This window comes from Typopeltis vanoorti, chromosome 3, assembly GCF_054136105.1.
Source record: "Typopeltis vanoorti isolate ZY-2024b chromosome 3, IOZ_Tvanoo_1.0, whole genome shotgun sequence".
In the NCBI taxonomy this organism is placed as follows: Eukaryota; Metazoa; Arthropoda; class Arachnida; order Uropygi; family Thelyphonidae; genus Typopeltis; species Typopeltis vanoorti.
The window spans coordinates 126054010-126072154 of NC_143551.1; the positions used below are offsets into that span (position 1 = coordinate 126054010).

At 37.7% G+C, this 18145-nt stretch overlaps 1 protein-coding gene across 1 annotated transcript in view; it reads right to left on the reverse strand.

Annotated features, from left to right (window-relative positions):
- LOC150108543 (KICSTOR complex protein SZT2-like) overlaps positions 1 to 18145 on the reverse strand; it is a 1022772-nt gene that overhangs the window by 75795 nt on the left and 928832 nt on the right. The window contains exon 57 of the mRNA XM_090390485.1: positions 8559 to 8772. Coding sequence (XP_090246611.1) covers positions 8559 to 8772 — 214 coding nt within the window. The remainder of the gene's footprint in view (positions 1 to 8558; positions 8773 to 18145) is intronic.

Below are 18145 nucleotides of genomic sequence, written 5' to 3' on the forward strand. Positions count from 1 at the left end.
TCCGCGAGATCGCCAGTATCTGATAGTAGAGCTGAAAGAGTCAGGCAAATTATAGCTGAGATTATTGTTCATGTGAAGAGGGTCCACGGTAATTTCTTTTGACTCGACAATGCAGCCTTCTACCTCATCGTGGCAAATGTGCAGGTTTGAAGTTGTTGTCCAATTTACTTCATGTTAGCGGCTTTCGTTATTTGTGTTTATTGAAAACAGGACATCACCTGATAAGGCAGTAGCCCTGATTCTCTTGTAAGCAATGTCTCTCTGGTATTCCTCGAGACGTAGGAGGATAGATTTCTCCGTTTGGCCATAGTAAGGTTTTCTGCACTAACATGTGATTTTGTATACACCTGGAAATTGTAGAAGGTTGTGAGTTTGTTTGTAATTGCTGAAACTTGATCTTATTTTTGGAAGAGTCGAGAAGCATGTTTATATGTTAAACTTCCTTAAGTTTCTACTCAGTTTTCTGGATAGTGTGCTGATATATGGCAAGGAGATATAACCTTTAGAGTCGTCCTGTGTCTCTGCGTTGACGGTGGAATAATTGTTTGTTAATACTTTTTAAAGAGTAGCCATTGCTTTTAAAGGTCCATTTAAGATGTTGTAGTTCTTTTTTTTAGTTCTTCTTCATCTGACAGTACAGATCTTGCAAAATTCGCTAGAGTTAATATAATACCCAACTTTTGCACTGGATGGTGATGTAAGGACGCATGCAGATATCTGTCCGTGTGTATCGGCTTTCTAAATATAGAGACTTTTATGGACGCTGGCGACTTGGTGAGTTTAACATCTAGGACACAGAGGGAACTATTTTCTTCAATCTCCATGGTCAATTTGATATCTTGATGGAGGTTGTTTAAGTGGATGAGAAAACTGTGAAGATTCTCAATATCATGTTCCCATATGAGGAATATATCATCCAAATATCTAAGCCAAATTCTTGGTTTTAAACTAGAAAAGGAGATTGCCTTTTGTTCAAAATCCTCGAAAAAAATGTTGGTTAATATAGGAGAGAGGGGGCTTCCCATTGCTAATCCTTTGACCTGTTTATAAAGTTTACTTTCAAATTCAAAATAGCCAGAGTTTACACAGTGAGATAGTAGAGAGAACATTTTATTTGAAATTTTGTTCTTTAAAATATGGAGAACTTCTCATGTCGGAATGTTGGTAAAGAGTGCTATCACATCAAAGCTCACCATGATGTCAGAAAACTTGAGTTTTAAGTCCTCGATTTTAGAGACAAAATCTGTTGAGTTTTTAATATGAGAAGAAGAATTTCCCGCATAAGCTTTTAACGATGATGCCAGATATTTAGATAACCTGTAGGTGGGTGAGTCAATGCTGTCTACTATAGGTCTCAGTGAGTAGTTTTCTTTATATAACTTAGGCAGACCATATAGCCTTGGAATGAATGGGTGTAAAGAACGGATGGAAAGCCATGTATTTCGTGGAATTTCTGTGCTTTTGTAGGAGATTATTGGTTCTATTGTGTATTTCTCTTGTTAGATCCCTCTCAATTTCCGAATAACTATCCGACTCTAACAATGTTAAGATTTTTTCTCGGTAGTCTATTTTATCTAGAACTATAGTTGCATTCCCCTTATCAGCTTTTAAGATGACAATGTCCTTGTTATTCCTTAGATTTTGAATTGCAAGTCTTTCACCAGGAGATAAATTATCAGGAGGATTTGCATTGTTGATTGCAAGAATTGCTTCTATGTGAAGTAAACTCGAGTCTGCGGTAGGAAGTAGCGAAGCTGCTTTCTCCATCTTAGTTAAAAGTAGTAGTTCTTCTTCTCCAGATATATATATATATATATATCTGGAGCCACTTTCATTGACCTAACATCTGCTTATGACACTGTCTGGATCAGGGGCCTCCTCCTAAAACTAGGAAATATTATAAAGTGTAAAAAAACTCTACAACTTTTTGAATCTATTCTCTCCAACAGAAAGATCCGGGTTCATATTGGCGGAAAAAAGAGCAGGCCCAGATTCCTTCACAACGGTCTTCCTCAGGGCTCTGTGTTATCCCCTATACTTTTTAACATCTATGTGTATTATCTACCTCATACCAGATCAAGCAAGTATATTTACGCCGATGACCTAGCAATCTTACATCAATCCACCTCCTTTACCAACCTAGAATCAACCTTGAATGTAGACCTGAACACCCCTGGAAGAGTATTTCAAGCAGTGGTACTTGAAGCCAAATCCAACAAAAACAGTGTCCTCAGTATTTCACCTGTACAATGCAGAGGCGAATCGACAACTCAACCTTTCCTTCTGTGGAAAAATGGTAGAACATGAGCCTCACCCAAAATACCTTGGAGTAAGCCTGGACAGAAGCCTAACCTATAAAAGGCACATCATCAACCTCTCCAATAAAATTAAAACCAGAAATAACATCATTTCAAGGCTTGCTGGAACAACCTGGGGTTGTGGTGCAGAAGTCCTAAGGTCGCCTGCACTAGCCCTCGCATTCTCTGCAGCAGAATATTGTGCCCCTGTCTGGGAAAGAAGTACACACACTAACATTATAGACACCCAGCTGAACTCTACCATGCGCACAATTAGTGGGACAGTGAGAAGCACCCCTCTCTCTCTGGACTGCCTGTTCTATCTAATGTTGCTCCACCACACACATACGGAGAAGACAAGCCTCGATTAAGGAATTTAATAAAGCAATGAGCAACCCACTCCTACCCCTACACCAGGCTCTCATAAGCCCACCAAGGCTTCGCCTCAAATCTAGAAAGCATCTCTGGTCCATGGACGAACTCTTTGCAGCTGTGCTGCCATCAATATCTGACATATGGAGAGAATACTGGTCCAACAATCTCCCAACAAACAGCTTCCTGGTAGAAGATCCCTGTGCCCTGCAGCCTGGTTTTGATCTTCTTAGGAAGATTTGGTCATCCATAAACAGGATCAGAACTAGTCAGGGCAGATGTGGCTATCTTCTACATAAATGGGGGCTGTCAGATCACCATTATTGTGATTATTCTCCCGTGGCTCAGATGATTACTCATATTGTGAATGACTGCCCAAGGCGCCAATTTCACGGTGGTGGCCTACAGGACATCCACAAGGTGACGGATGAGGCCTTGAATTGGCTTTCCAGCCTGGACCTTGACCTGTAGTTGGTATGATGGTGGCGGTGGTTATGGAGGAAACAGAAGATCACGGTCCCATCTCACCACGAAGATGTTATTCTCGTAGTTACTCTCATAGTCTTCGTCATAGTATCAGCAGAAGAACTCCTCCTCATGTTAGATGATGATGATACAGTGTGAAATGGGCCTCCTCTATTGGATCAAGTTTTCTCACACAAGACACAACTGCTCTCTACTTAAAACTTGGATACAGCTACTTTTATGTTGTGAAGTGCTGTGAGAACTTGCAGCCTGGTCATACTTGGTGCAGCAGAACAATAATTATCATCATCATCATCATCAAATTCCTGCCATGTACCCTCAAGGGGGGTGTACAGGATATGATAGTACTACATGAAAAAAATTACATCATTATTAATTTCCTATCTACAATTTTCCTCCAAATCAGTCTGTTACTTGTCAAGCCTCCAACATTTTCAGATCTTATAATTACATCATTATTAATTTCCTATCTACAATTTTCCTCCAAATCAGTCTGTTACTTGTCAAGCCTCCAACATTTTCAGATCTTATATTTCTATCGTCTAAAGCACTTTGTACTGTATCAATCCACCTATATCTTGGTCTTCCTCTGGGTCGTTTTGCTGCCAACCTGGCAGAGAACACTTGTTTTGCTAATCTTTCCTCGCCCATTCTGTTTAAGTGACCATACCACCTGAGATTAGCTCTGCTAACGCATTCCTGGATGCTGACAATGTCAAGTTCTTTCCTAATATCCTCGTTTTTAATATGAAATTGCCATTGATGCCATCTGTTCACGCCTCTAATCTTTCTCACGACTCTCATATATGTGGTCTCAAGTCTTTGGTCAAGTGTTTTACTTCTGACCCAGCTCTCAGATCCATAAGTTAAAACTGGTTTGAACACTGTCTTGTATACAGCTAATTTAGTGTTCCGACTAATTTCTCTCTTATTCCATATGAATTTATTCAGTTGACTTCCCACCATACCAGCTTTGCTGATTCTGTTGTCTATTTCTATATTTAATTTACCATCTTCAATAAAAATTGTGCCTAAATAGCTGAAATGTTTTACTTGTTCCACAGGTTCTCCATTCACAACACAGTTGACATTTTCAATGATTCTGCCTATTTTCATTGTCTTTGTCTTTTTATTGCTGACCTTCATACCATATCTATTACAACAGCTATTCAATTTAGTCAGAGAATCTTGCAGACTTGTAGCAGATTTATTTAGAAGTAAAACATCATCCGCATAAAGCAAAGAGCTGACATTAACATCTCCAATTTTGATATCATGTTTAATACCACTTTCCTTCATGATGTGACCCATATAGATAATGAATAACAGAGGGGATAATGTACATCCTTGTCTCACACCAGATTTAACATTAAACCATCTTCCTGTACTTCCTTCAGTTCTAACTGCTGACTTACAATTCAAATAAAGACTAAGTATTGCTTGATATAATGTCCCATTCACACCATATAACTGCAGCGTATTGAATAGCTTCTCTCTTGGCACCTTGTCATATGCCTTTTCCAGATCAACAAAACTTAAATACAGATCTTTGTTATATCCCATGCTTTCTCGAATATGTGTCGTAAAGTGAAGATCTGATCCTGACAGCCTCTATTTGGCCTGAATCCAGCTTGTTCTTCACCAAGCTTTTCTTCCACAATTCTTCTCAACCGTTTCTCAAGTATACTTGCATAGATCTTGCCAGGAACACTCAGTAGGGAAATACCTCTGTAATTCTCACATTCAGTTTTATTTCCCTTTTTATATATGGGTACTATGAGAGCTCTACTGCAATCATCGGGAATTCGTCCATCTGTCCAGGCTTTCTGAACTATGCAGTGCAGCCACTGTAAGACTCTTATACCACCATACTTCAGCATTTCTGGTCGAATATCATCTACTCCTGCTGCCTTTCCACATTTCAAGCTTTTGATGGCTTTTTCTACTTCAAGTATGGATATGTATTCCTGACTGCATGTCTGGTCAGTGTTTTTTACCACTGTGCTGTCATCACTGCTTGTTTCATTTAGCAGTTTTTCAAAGTAATTTCTCCATACTTCAAGGATATCTTTTTCTCCCGTTTTCATGTCACCTTTATCATCTCTAATTCCTTTTACAGCACTCTTTCCTCCATTCTTAAGCTTCTTCAAAAACCTCCAGAATATTTTGCCACCTTCTTGATATTTCCCACATTACTCTACTTGAGACTGACTGCCATTCAAGAAGATTTGCCTCGTATTTTGTGTTGAATACTATGGCTACTCCTTCTTTTCCTTGATTGTCATTGCCTGAATATAACATTTTGTATTTATTGCTCAGAAAGATCTCACCAGTTTTGGTCTTTTTTGTTTCAGTCACCCCTATTATGTCGATCTGGTACTTATCTAATTCCTCAGCTAGCTCCATTTCTTTGCCATTCAGGCTTCTTATGTTGATAGTACCAATCTTTAACTCTGGTGATGTTGAGTTGGGGTTTATTTTCAGATTTGTTTCAGACAATAATTATCCCTGGCTTAATTATGACAAGTAACTTTTGCTTTATAATTTAAAAAACAAGGAAAGACTTAGAAAACAGGTTGTGCCTTTTATGTAATGAACTTTTATATGTTAAGATTTTCATCATTTGTTTTCTGGAAACTGTGATTGTACTTTTCACTTACCAGTTTTCATGTAGCCATAAACATAAATAAATAAATAAATTGCTACATACCGGGTGATTATAAAATAACGTCAAGTGTTCAGAGCCCTCTAGCGAGTAATGTATTGGACGAAACACACCAATATTTGGTAGACGTACACAGTGGAACATGGGGATTCAATTTAACAAAAAAAAATAGTACCAAAAGTCGCCAACGGGGTAAATTTTGGTGCTGCCAAATTAATTTTAGTAGGTGTGACTGTGACTAATGAATGACTAAATGGCAAATGAGAAACAGCACATATCAATTTCATGACGTTTATTGTTAATTACAAATGAGGTTCAATATGACCACCGTTCTGATGTTCCAGGAACTGCATATGCAAGACATTTTCCACAGTGGCTCGCAACATATCGGAATTGATTTGTCTCACGTGTAACATTATCCGATCTTTCAAAGTTGGAATATCGGGTACATGTCCTTGATACACAATGCTTTTAAGAAATCCCCACAGCCAAAAGTCACAAGGATTGAGATCAGGCGATCTCGGTGGCCATGGCGTGGGAAATGCACGACTAATGATTCTTTTGTCAGAGAAATGTTGACGCAAAATACGGTGCACCTGAATATGGGGTGGTGCACCATCCTGCATGAAGATGGCCGAATCGAGACATCCTCTTTGCTGCAGTTGTGGAACCACAAAGTTCTGAAGCATACTGGCATACCTGTTAGCATTGACGGAACAGGTCACTGGTCCATTTTGGCAATTTTCCTCGTAAAAGTATGGACCGACGATAAAAGATGCCGTAAATCCACACTACACTGTGACTTTGGGTGGGTGGATAGGCATCTGCAGACACACGTGCAAATTAGTTGCAGCCCAAATACGACAGTTCCATGTGTTAATATTGCTGTTCAAATAAAAGTGCGCTTCGTCACTCCATAAAATCTGCCACGGCCATGCATCATCCACTTCCATGAACGCTAAGAATCTCAAAGATAAGTTGATTCGTGTGGTCACATCACCAGGGTGCAATTCTTGAACATGACTGATTTTATAGGGGTAAAACTTCAACATCTGATGTAGGATTTTCCACACCGTTGTGTATGTGATATCCGTTTGCCGGGATATTGCTTGTGCACTGCTGGTACCCTGCACATTCGTCATCTCCTGTTCCACAACAGCAGTTGCAACTTGTTCAACTTGTTGGTGATTGATTGGTTTGCATCCCCTGCCTATCTGTACTGCTAGAGTTCAGTTTCAAATCGCCGAATCAGTTTTCGTAAGTTTGTTATGCTAATCGGTCCTTTTCGTAAATTTTTCATACGCCGAAAATCACGAAGACAAGCACTGGCATTATTGTTCCGCTGATAATAGAGTTTGACTAACAAAGCACGCTCACGTAAGGTAAGAGGAATCGAAAAGCAGTTCGTCTACGAATGATAAGAAATCTCACAGGCTTTCCTTTTATTGCATGATCACTCACAAGAAACGCGATAATGCAAATTAATGCACTTTACTCGGTAAGCAGCGCCAAATTATCCCCTGTTGGCGACTTTCGGTACTATTTTTTTTCATTAAATTGAATCCCCATGTTCCACTGTGTACGTCTACTGAATATTGGTGTGTTTCGTCCAATACATTACTCGCTGGAGGGCTCCACTTGACATTATTTTATAATCACCCGGTATATATATATATGTATTTTTTTTACAAATATTAAAAAATATATTTTTAATGCAAACATTTGTAAATAGCATGAGAATAATTTCCAGTTTTCTCATGATAATGAAATATCAGGTGGTTTTTTCCATTTTAGTCCAACAACCACCTTAGTCAATTGTCTCTGAACTCACTCCATCTCTTCATACTTTTGAAAACCTGGTGACAATGTATGCACAGTAATCCATATGCTGTCTGATCATTGCCATATACAAAGGAATCATAACATCCTTACTCCTGTATGTCAATCCCTGCATGCATCATTCTCATAATTTGCTGTGTAATCTTCACAATTTTAGCAATGAATATGTCATTGAAATTTCAGGTCCTTATCCACCAACATCCCCAGCTTCCTCATCTCCTCCACCTCCTCTAAGATATCCTTATACTTTGCCATGTTGAACTGGTAGCCTCATTTATTTGCTCATTCAGAAAGCCTTTTCAAATCCCCTTGCAATGCTACAACATCCATTCTATTCATAGTTCTTCTAAACTTCGCATCATCTGCAAACAACTGTACATCAACATTCAAGCCCTTTCCAATATCATTTACATACAAATTAAACAGCAATGGATCCAAAACATACCCTAGGGCACACCACTGATGACACCTATCAGACAGCTAATCTTCAAAACCAATGCACCTAATCTACAATCCAACCCCATCTCTTCCAGTTTAATTACTAGTTTGTCAGTTACTAGGTGGTATATTTAGATTTAGCAAAATCTAAATATACCACTGTGAATGTGTAAGCAAGTGGACTGCTAAAACACAACTTTCCTTTAACAAATCCAGCACGGGTTTGCTAAAGTATGCATAATATTGGGTTGATGACATTTTCTTCGATGGACAGCATGTCCATCAAAGTTTGCTGAAATATCGGAAAGTATTTATTAAATTTGTTTTTAATTTATATTTCTAGTGTACGCTGTCAATTCCTTAATTATTAGTTAACATCATTATGCTCGTTCAAAAAAACTAAAAATTTAAATCTTTCAGAATAATATTCTATATGCCAAAAGTATAGTTTTGTAACTTACCAGCACAGATGAGATTGCGAGCGCAGTTTGGAGACTTCTGATAATATTTGATAAAATCATCTAGAAAACTTGTCAAGTGATAGCCTTGACGAAATATTAACTGTCGACCAGAAATGTATGAATGGATGGTTCTCAAATGATAATCATATGTGAAGGAATGTAAATGCATCATGACTTTGATCTTATCCAATTCATCTAAGAAAGCAGAGGTAAACTGGAAAAAATAAAATAAATACACTTCAGTAATGAGAATTTTCATACTGCTCTTAACACATTCGCTGCCACGCTCCTTGGGCATAGTTTGTTACCACACGTCAAGCACTTTCACTTCTACAAGGTCAGTACGAGTTATCTCGCAGCTGGCTTATCAGACAGAATTTTGTTTCATATGCCTACTACGAGTAATCTTGTATCATCCCCCACCTATGTCTTACATGCGCTGATGACTGTGTAACTTGAGATCAGAGTCAGTGACATCCAGCATTCGGTGCAGTAAGGTTTATTGCATCTAGTCTTACAATTATTTAAAATTATCTAAATAAAAACCTTCAATTACTCCATGGCCAGTAAAAGAAAGCTTACTGATGAAGAATTAGAAGCTTATGCTAATATGAGCGATGATGAATGCAATGAATTATTTGGTTCCAATTCCAAAGATGAAATTAACTTATTTTCTGTTACTTGTGCATTATATATATATCGTATATAAATATATGTATATTAAAATGTTGAAAAAACTTCAAAAAATTGTTTCATTCATTAATAAATACACAGTTTACATAACAATACCTCTTATAATATACTATACTTTTACTGAAATTAATTTCCTTCTACCAAGCCCCCAGACATGCTCTCCACTTTATTCACAAGCCAAGGGTCCAAATTAACGTGCTTATACTATGGGTTAACTCGTGTTTGGCATAGGAGGTCAGTAATCGACATACGAGTATATTCGTAGTTGGCTTGTGAGGCTCATATACCGACTACGAGTATACTCGTAGTTGGCAGCAAACATGTTAAGAATAATTAACAATTAATTATTCTTAAAAGCAGTACTGGACTGAGTAATTATTTCTTCATAATACTAACTGGAGAATACATGCAACACTCAGAGAATGCAGTAGGACTGTCTACTATGTCTGTCTGTAATCCATTGGTTGGTTAATTTGATTTTCTTTGGCATATTACCATAACAAGAGAAGTAGGTGGTGTTGTCATGATTTTTTTTTTTTAAATATGGAGCATTAACATCTGGGGAAAGTGGAAAGTTAAGGTTTAGAATCCATTAAAAAAATGTAGAGTGTCTTCCATCAATGAGTCCTTGGATTTCTTGAAGGTATCACATTATAATAATAATAATAAAATAAATCTCTGTATAAATAGGTAAAAATATGATACATAATACTATAATATAAAAGTTTTGATAAGATCTTGTACAGATTTGTAAAAACATAAAACCACATGGCTCACATTGTTGTATCAGATAAAATCTGAATGAATGTATAAAACTCACAAAGATTACTAAACGTGATAAAATCGTGACTGTGTGCACATTAAAATAACAAGAGTACTCCATTAAAATATGATGAAATATTATATCAAATGAATAACACTCATACATGGGCATATCATCATCTCTCAATTGCTAGCTTGGTCAGCTGAGTGATCAAATCACACACTGCTTAGAGAAAAATCTTGCTCTTATCCCTCTGATTGCATTCATTCTAACTTTCCATAGATTACCTCTCATCCTCTCCTCACCCTTGATAAAATGAAAAATTCCATGTAGTAATATCCTGTATGATCCTTTCAGAGGCTTGTAGTTCTCTATCATATTATCCCTCCTCCTGTTAGATAGCACCTGTAGATAAAACCTGAATGTATGTATGTATGTATAAAATTTAGCTAGACTGCTAAAAGTGGTAAAATCCTGACTGTGCACATTAAAATAATGAGAGTAGTCTATTAATGATGAAATGTTACATCAAATGAATAACACTCACACATAGGCCATCACCTCTCAATTGCTGGTTTAGTTGGCTGAGTGATTAGCACATCTACTCTCCCTTCTCTTCAGGAAAGATATCCAAAAACCAAAATCTCAGCATTATTATTTTTATTACTATTACATGTGACCTCTAGGGAAGGGACTCATCAAGGGAGGCCATATATCACTCACACCTCCTGTCATATGTTCTTTGAATTTATTCACACTATCTACATTCACCACCTCCACCAAAGGTAAGCCAATCCAATCACACACTACTCAGAGAAAAATCTAGGCTCTTAATCCTTTCTTGATTGCATTCATTCTAAATGACCATAGATAACTTCTCACCCTCCATAAAATGAAAATTTCCATCTACTAATAGGATCCTGTACAATCCTTTCAGAAGCTTGTAGGTCTCTATCATGTCATCCCTCTTTATCCTGTTTGCTACCAACTCTAGTCCACAAATTCTCAATCTCTTCTGATCATATATATTTTAAAGTCCCACTCTGGCACAGGAAAGCAGGTTTTTTATCCCGTAAACTCAAGAAAATCGACCGTAGTTGCCACATTATTTCAGACAGTAATATATCTTGTTAGGGTTAGGTACCAAGAGATGGCAGCACTTGTTTGCCAGCCTCTTCATCGGTGGCTGCTGTAATTAGTGATAGATATGGGTCAGCTATCTCTGATTGGCTGCCAATGGAGATTGAACTCCCCAGTCAGTCTCCACAAGCTAGATAAGGTATAAAGGCCTCGCCTACTCTCTATAAGGGAATAAAAGGCATTAGCTGATTTATTTTATTTATATCATCTTTAGCACTCTCCTCTGCACCCTTTTTATTATCACCAAGAGACCTGTGCAATACTCCAGATAAGGTCATATCAAAACCTAGTAATGAGGTAAAATGATTTCCTTATCCTTCCATGTGAATGTTTGTTTCAGCATTGCTGTTATCTTCTGAGCTGCATTAAAGAAAAATTTTAATTTACTGAGAAAATAACTACAAAAATTAAACTCGCCCTCCATAAAATGAAAATTTCCATCTGCTAATAGGATCCTGTACAATTCTTCCAGAAGCTTGTAGGTCTCTATCATGTCATCCCTCTTTATCCTGTTTGCTATCATCTGTAGTCCACAAATTCTCAATCTCTTCTGATCATATATATTTTAAAGACCCATCCTAGCACAGGCAAGCAGGTTTTTCCTCCCAGAAACTCGGGTTTTTTATCCCATAAACTCATCATCATCATCATCATCAAATTCCTGCCATGTACCCTCAAGGGGTGTACAGGATATGACAGTACTACATGAAAAAATTACATCATTACTAACTTCCTATCTACAATTTTCCTCCAAATCAGTCTGTTACTTGTCAAGACTCCAACATTATCAGATCTTATATTTCTATCGTCTAAGGCACTTTGTACCGTATCAATCCACCTATATCTTGGTCTTCCTCTGGGTCGTTTTCCTGCCAACCTGGTAGAGAACACTTGTTTTGCTAATCTTTCCTCTCCCATTCTATTTAAGTGACCATACCATCTGAGATTAGCTCTGCTAACGCATTCCTGGATGCTGACAATGTCAAGTTCTTTCCTAATATCCTCATTTTTAATATGATATTGCCATTGATGCCATCTGTTCACGCCTCTAATCTTTCTCAGGACTCTCATATCTGTGGTCTCTAGTCTTTGGTCAAGTGTTTTACTTCTGACCCAGCTCTCAGATCCATAAGTTAAAATTGGTTTGAACACAGTCTTGTATACAGCTAATTTAGTGTTCTGACTAATTTCTTTCTTATTCCATATGAATTTATTCAATTGACTTCCCACGATACCAGCTTTGCTGATTCAGTTGTCTATTTCTATATTTAGTTTACCATCTTCAGTAAAAATTGTGCCTAAGTAGCTGAAATGTTTTACTTGTTCCACAGGTTCTCCATTCACAACACAGTTGACATTTTCAATGATTCTGCCTATTTTCATTGTCTTTGTCTTTTTATTGCTGACCTTCATACCATATCTATTACAACAGCTATTCAATTTAGTCAGAGAATCTTGCAGACTTGTAGCGGATTTATTTAGAAGTATAACATCATCCGCATAAAGCAAAGAGCTGACATTAACATCTCCAATTTTGATATCATGTTTAATACCACATTCCTTCATAATGTGATCCATATAGATAATGAATAACAGAGGGGATAATGTACATCCTTGTCTCACACCAGATTTAACATTAAACCATCTTCCGGTACTTCCTTCAGTTCTGACTGCTGACTCACAACTCAAATAAAGACTAAGTATTGCTTGATATAATGCCCCATTGACACCATATAACTGCAGCGTATTGAATAGCTTCTCTCTTGGCACCTTGCCATATGCCTTTTCCAAATCGACAAAACTTAAATACAGATCTTTGTTATATTCCCATGCTTTCACGACTATTTGTCGTAAAGTGAAGATCTGATCCTGACAGCCTCTATTTGGCCTGAATCCAGCTTGTTCTTCACCAAGCTTTTCTTCCACAATTCTTCTCAACCGTTTCTCAAGTATACTTGCATAGATCTTGCCAGGAACACTCAGTAGGGAAATACCTCTGTAATTCTCACATTCAGTTTTATTTCCCTTTTTATATATGGGTACTATGAGAGCTCTGCTCCAATCATTGGGAATTCGTCCCTCTGTCCAGGCTTTCTGAACTATGCAGTGCAGCCACTGTAAGACTCTTATACCACCATACTTCAGCATTTCTGGTCGAATATCATCTACTCCTGCTGCCTTTCCACATTTCAAGCCTTTGATGGCTTTTTCTACTTCAAGTATGGATATGTATTCCTGACTGCATGCCTGGTCAGTGTTTTTTATCACTGTGCTGTCATCACTGCTTGTTTCATTGATGACAGCACAGTGATGACAGTGCTGTCATCACTGTGCTGACAGCACTGTCATCAATGTGCATCACTTTTTTATCACTGTGCTGTCATCACTGCTTGTTTCATTTAGCAGTTTTTCAAAGTAATTACTCCATACTTCAAGGATATCTTTTTCTCCTGTTTTCATTTCACCTTTATCATCTCTAATTCCTTTTATAGCACTCTTTCCTCCATTCCTAAGCTTCTTCAACAACCTCCAGAATATTTTGCCACCTTCTTGATATTTATTTTCTATATTCTTGCCAAAGTCCTCCCATGACTTTGGTTTAGCTAGTTTTACACACTGTTTAGCTTTCTTACATTTGTCTCTGTATTCTGTAAGAGTAAAAGCTGACTTATTTGCCAGGAACTTTTGATATGCTTTCTTCTTTTCCTTCACTGCCTCTTTAACTTCCTGTGTCCACCAGGGAGTTCTGATTTTTTTATCTTTGCACACAACCTCACCACATGCCTCTCTGGCAGAATCAATCAATGTTTTCTTCAGAGTTTGCCACTGAATCTCCAAGGTTTGATTCCTGTTCTCAAACTCTTTCATTTTCTTTTCAATAATATTTCTGTATTTTAGTCTACAGTTTACATCTGAGAGCTGCTCAACTTTTATTCGCTTTAAAACTTTCTTACATGTTATTCTTTTCAATATGAAATTCAATTTTATCCTGCTCAAGACTAAATAGTGATCACTTCCAATTTCAAATCCTCTGTACACTCTGGTGTCCTGCACCAGGGAGAAAACATCACTATCAGCAATAACATAGTCAATGAGACTTTTCTTATTCCTAGCCTCTTCTCTCCATGTGAATTTGTGCACATTTTTATGTTGGAACATGGTGTTAGTAATAACCAGTCCATGTCCTGAGCAGAAATCCAACAGATATTTGCCATTATTATTAGCTTTGCTCTTTTCTCCAAATTTTCCCAAAATATTTTTGTATGTCTCACAATCATTTCCTACTCTACTATTTAGATCCCCAACAAGGACCAACTTTTCCTTTTTCATTGTGTCAGTTGCTTTTTCTAAAGCCTCAAAAAATTCCTCCACTTCTACCTTAGTAGAACCTTCTGTGGGACCATAGGCACAAATAAGTCTCATTGTCCAGTTCCCCATTCTCATATTTGCCCACATTACTCTACTTGAGACTGACTGCCATTCAAGAAGATTAGCCTCGTATTTTGTGTTGAATACTATGGCTACTCCTTCTTTTCCTTGATTGTCATTGCCTGAATATAACATTTTGTATTTATTGCTCAGAAAGATCTCACCAGTTTTGGTCTTTTTTGTTTCAGTCACCCCTATTATGTCGATCTGGTACTTATCTAATTCCTCAGCTAGCTCCATTTCTTTGCCATTCAGGCTTCTTACGTTGATAGTACCGATCTTTAACTCTGGTGATGTTGAGTTGGGGTTTGTTTTCAGATTGGTTCCAGTAGCTGACTTTTCGCTGTTCGCCCTGGTTCCCTGGCGAAAACAACGGGGGCCTTGTTTAACCGGGCGACGCCCCAGCCGGCATGAAATTTTGTCATGTTGTACCATCATTTTTTATTTTGGTTTAACCAATAAGAATACAATTTGGTCGGCTAAATCCCAAATTGCCAGCCCATCCTCGTTCGTTCAGTATCAAAGTAGATACCCAACAGGGTGCACCACGAGAAGGTGAGGATTGGACATTATGTCAGAAGCCCTGGTAGGTTCTCCGCATTCCTTTAAAGGCTATGTGGAGGTCTCCTCTCAGTTATACAGCTTTGACCCTTAAGCACCCCTCCCATAAACTCAAGAGGAGCAAATAATTTATATTTGCTCCCCTATTTTTAATAAATTCATTAATTCACTTAAGCATGGACTGTATCAATGCATCTCAAAACCATACTTTTATAATGGAAAGTTATCCTTTGTATCACAATTTAATTTTCCAAGTCTCTTTTTCACTATGGCCCACAAATTTTCTATTGGGAGGTGTCAGGAGAGATACCTGGCCACTGAAGCAAGTGAATGTTGTGATTTCGGAGGAACTCTTTCACTTTTTTGAAGTGTCGCATTGAGCGAGATCCTGTTGGAAGATGAGTTTATCTTTCTGAATTTGTGGGACCACTGTTTTCTTCAATATTTTATGTATTGCTCAATCCCATCACTGTCAACAGGCACAAGTGATCCTGAACCGTCATGTGTAAAACAACCCAGAACATCTTTTTGGCTGGGTAGAAGAATACCTCTCAGCTGCTGATTTGCAAATATAGGATGCTTGCTCTCCTTGGACAAAGAAATGGCTTCCTCATCTGAGAATATGACCTTCTTCTACTTCTCAACAATCCAATTTTTGTATGCTTTTGCCACTGGAGCCTATTTTTCTGCATAGCCTCATAAATAGTTTTTTTTTTGTTTGTTTTTTTGGTCTGTGGATCTATTATGCTGACGGCAGCTAGCAGGATTAATGTCTGCAGCATACAATCTTAGATTCATTTTGGTTTTCCTAACTGGTAAACAATTTTGAGTAAGTATAGCTTTTCTTTTTTGTCCACATTTTCCTTTTCTGTCAGGATGTGTGCTGAGAAACAGTAGATATTTTTGAACACTTTCTTGGAGATGTATCCATTTTATAGCTACACAAAATGGATGCATCTCTTACAAGTTAGCCGGTCTTGGGCATGGACAGCAGGGTTTTTCTCCCCGGTTTATCTGGGGTTTCTCCCGCAAGTTGTCAAACCGGTCCCGTGAACACACGGATTACAGTCAGGAATACTTATCAGGCCTATGCTGGTCCCGAGCCCAGAAACAATTTGGGGGGACTGACATGGTGCCATACTTCCCCGTAAAAGGGGCCTCACGGCCGTTATATCATCATACGAATAAATAAAATATAGCTATACAAAATGAATAAAATACTACAAATGTCAACTTGTTTACACTATGAAAAATGCACAACACTATTAATAAACATTGTAAAGACAGTTAAAACATGTAGCACTCAACCAAAATAGTGAACCAAAACCAAAACTATTGTGAACTGAAACAGAAATCAAACAAAAACCAAAAATTTGGCATGTTCAAATTAATTTGTTTGCTATTGTATAACATGACATTGGATCATTACACCAAAGTGCATGACTTTACATTTATTAACATGAACTGACAGCCATTTTCACATGTTCACAATTCCTGTCTATTCAAATCATTCTGCAAGTATCACATATCAGCCATATTCCCACTTATCCTGCCTATCTTTATATAACCTGTCAAATCCTTTCCAGTGTCATCAACGTAGAGTTTGAATAACAAAGGCGTGATTCCTATGGTACACCAGGAGATGTGTATCTGCAAGATTTAAGGTTACCTTAAATCTTGCAGATACACATCTCCCATATACCATTTTTTGATATCTGTCAGTCAGCATCCTCATAATCAAACTAATAGTTTATAATCCAATCCCATATCCTCCAACTTATGCAACAGCCTTCTATACTGTATCCTGTCAAAAGCTTTAAGCAAAGTCCAAAATATCATAGTGTATCTATTCCCCATGTCTAATTGAACCATAATAATATTATTATTATTATTACATGACACCTCCAGTGAGTCTAAAGACTCATCGAGGGAGGGCACCTACTCTACAACTCTCCGTCTTCCCTACTCAATCCACCAATTACAACTACTTCCGCTGATCACCACACCACCACCACTAATATTTTCACAGACAATCACAAACATCCATGCCCACGGCAGGATTCGAATCCGCAGCCTTTTCGCTGGAGAGCAGATACGCTAACCACTCGGCCTGGTTGGCCTCGTGGTTAGCTTATATTATAAAATGGAAGCGAGTTACTCAAACATTACCTTACCTTAGTAAACCCATGCTACTTCTTTTTCTCCATAAGGATTAGGCATTTGCCTTTTTTGGCTTCACTGGTCCTCCCCTCTCTCACACCCCCCATTCTACTTTCCTTTGGTCTATATTTATCCATTTCTTTAGGCAGCAGATATCTTTACATCTTCAATAAATGCGCTTTCAATTTCTATGTTCCTTGATCTTTTTCTTATATTGTAAATATCTAGATCTCATCCAATGTCTTAATTTTTTAAATGTCCAATTTTATGAATTCTTTAATTGCCCTTAAAAAGTTCATTTCTGCAGCTAGTATTTTACTTTCATCTTTCTTTTTAACAGTTCATATTTCTGAACCAAATAATAAAGTAGGGTGATATAATTTTTAACATTCTCCTTTGAACTCTCTCCACTGTATCAGAATCACAAAGGAAACCAGGAGACTAGATGTGTGCACAATATTCCAAGTGAGGTCTTATCAAGGTCTTGTAAAGAGGCAAAATGACATTCTTATCTTTACATGTGAAAGTTTGTTTCAGCATCAATTATCTTCTGAGTTGTATTTGCAATCTTTGCTGCACTGACTTTGACTTCTTATCTGCTAACACTCCAAGATCCCTAGTCTCATCAGTTTCTTAAACAGTCTAACAATGATGCATAATAGACTCCTGTTATTGTGTTACCCCTTTCCAAATAGTCTATCGTGAAAATTCCTTAGGAATCCCAAAAAAACAGTGGCCATCACCTTCCCAGCTGGCATAATGGTCTTCACTTTTTTTTCCGGTGCTCTTTCACCGGGCATTGTCCACTGTTTTGACTGCTGCTTGGACTCAGGTGTGTAGT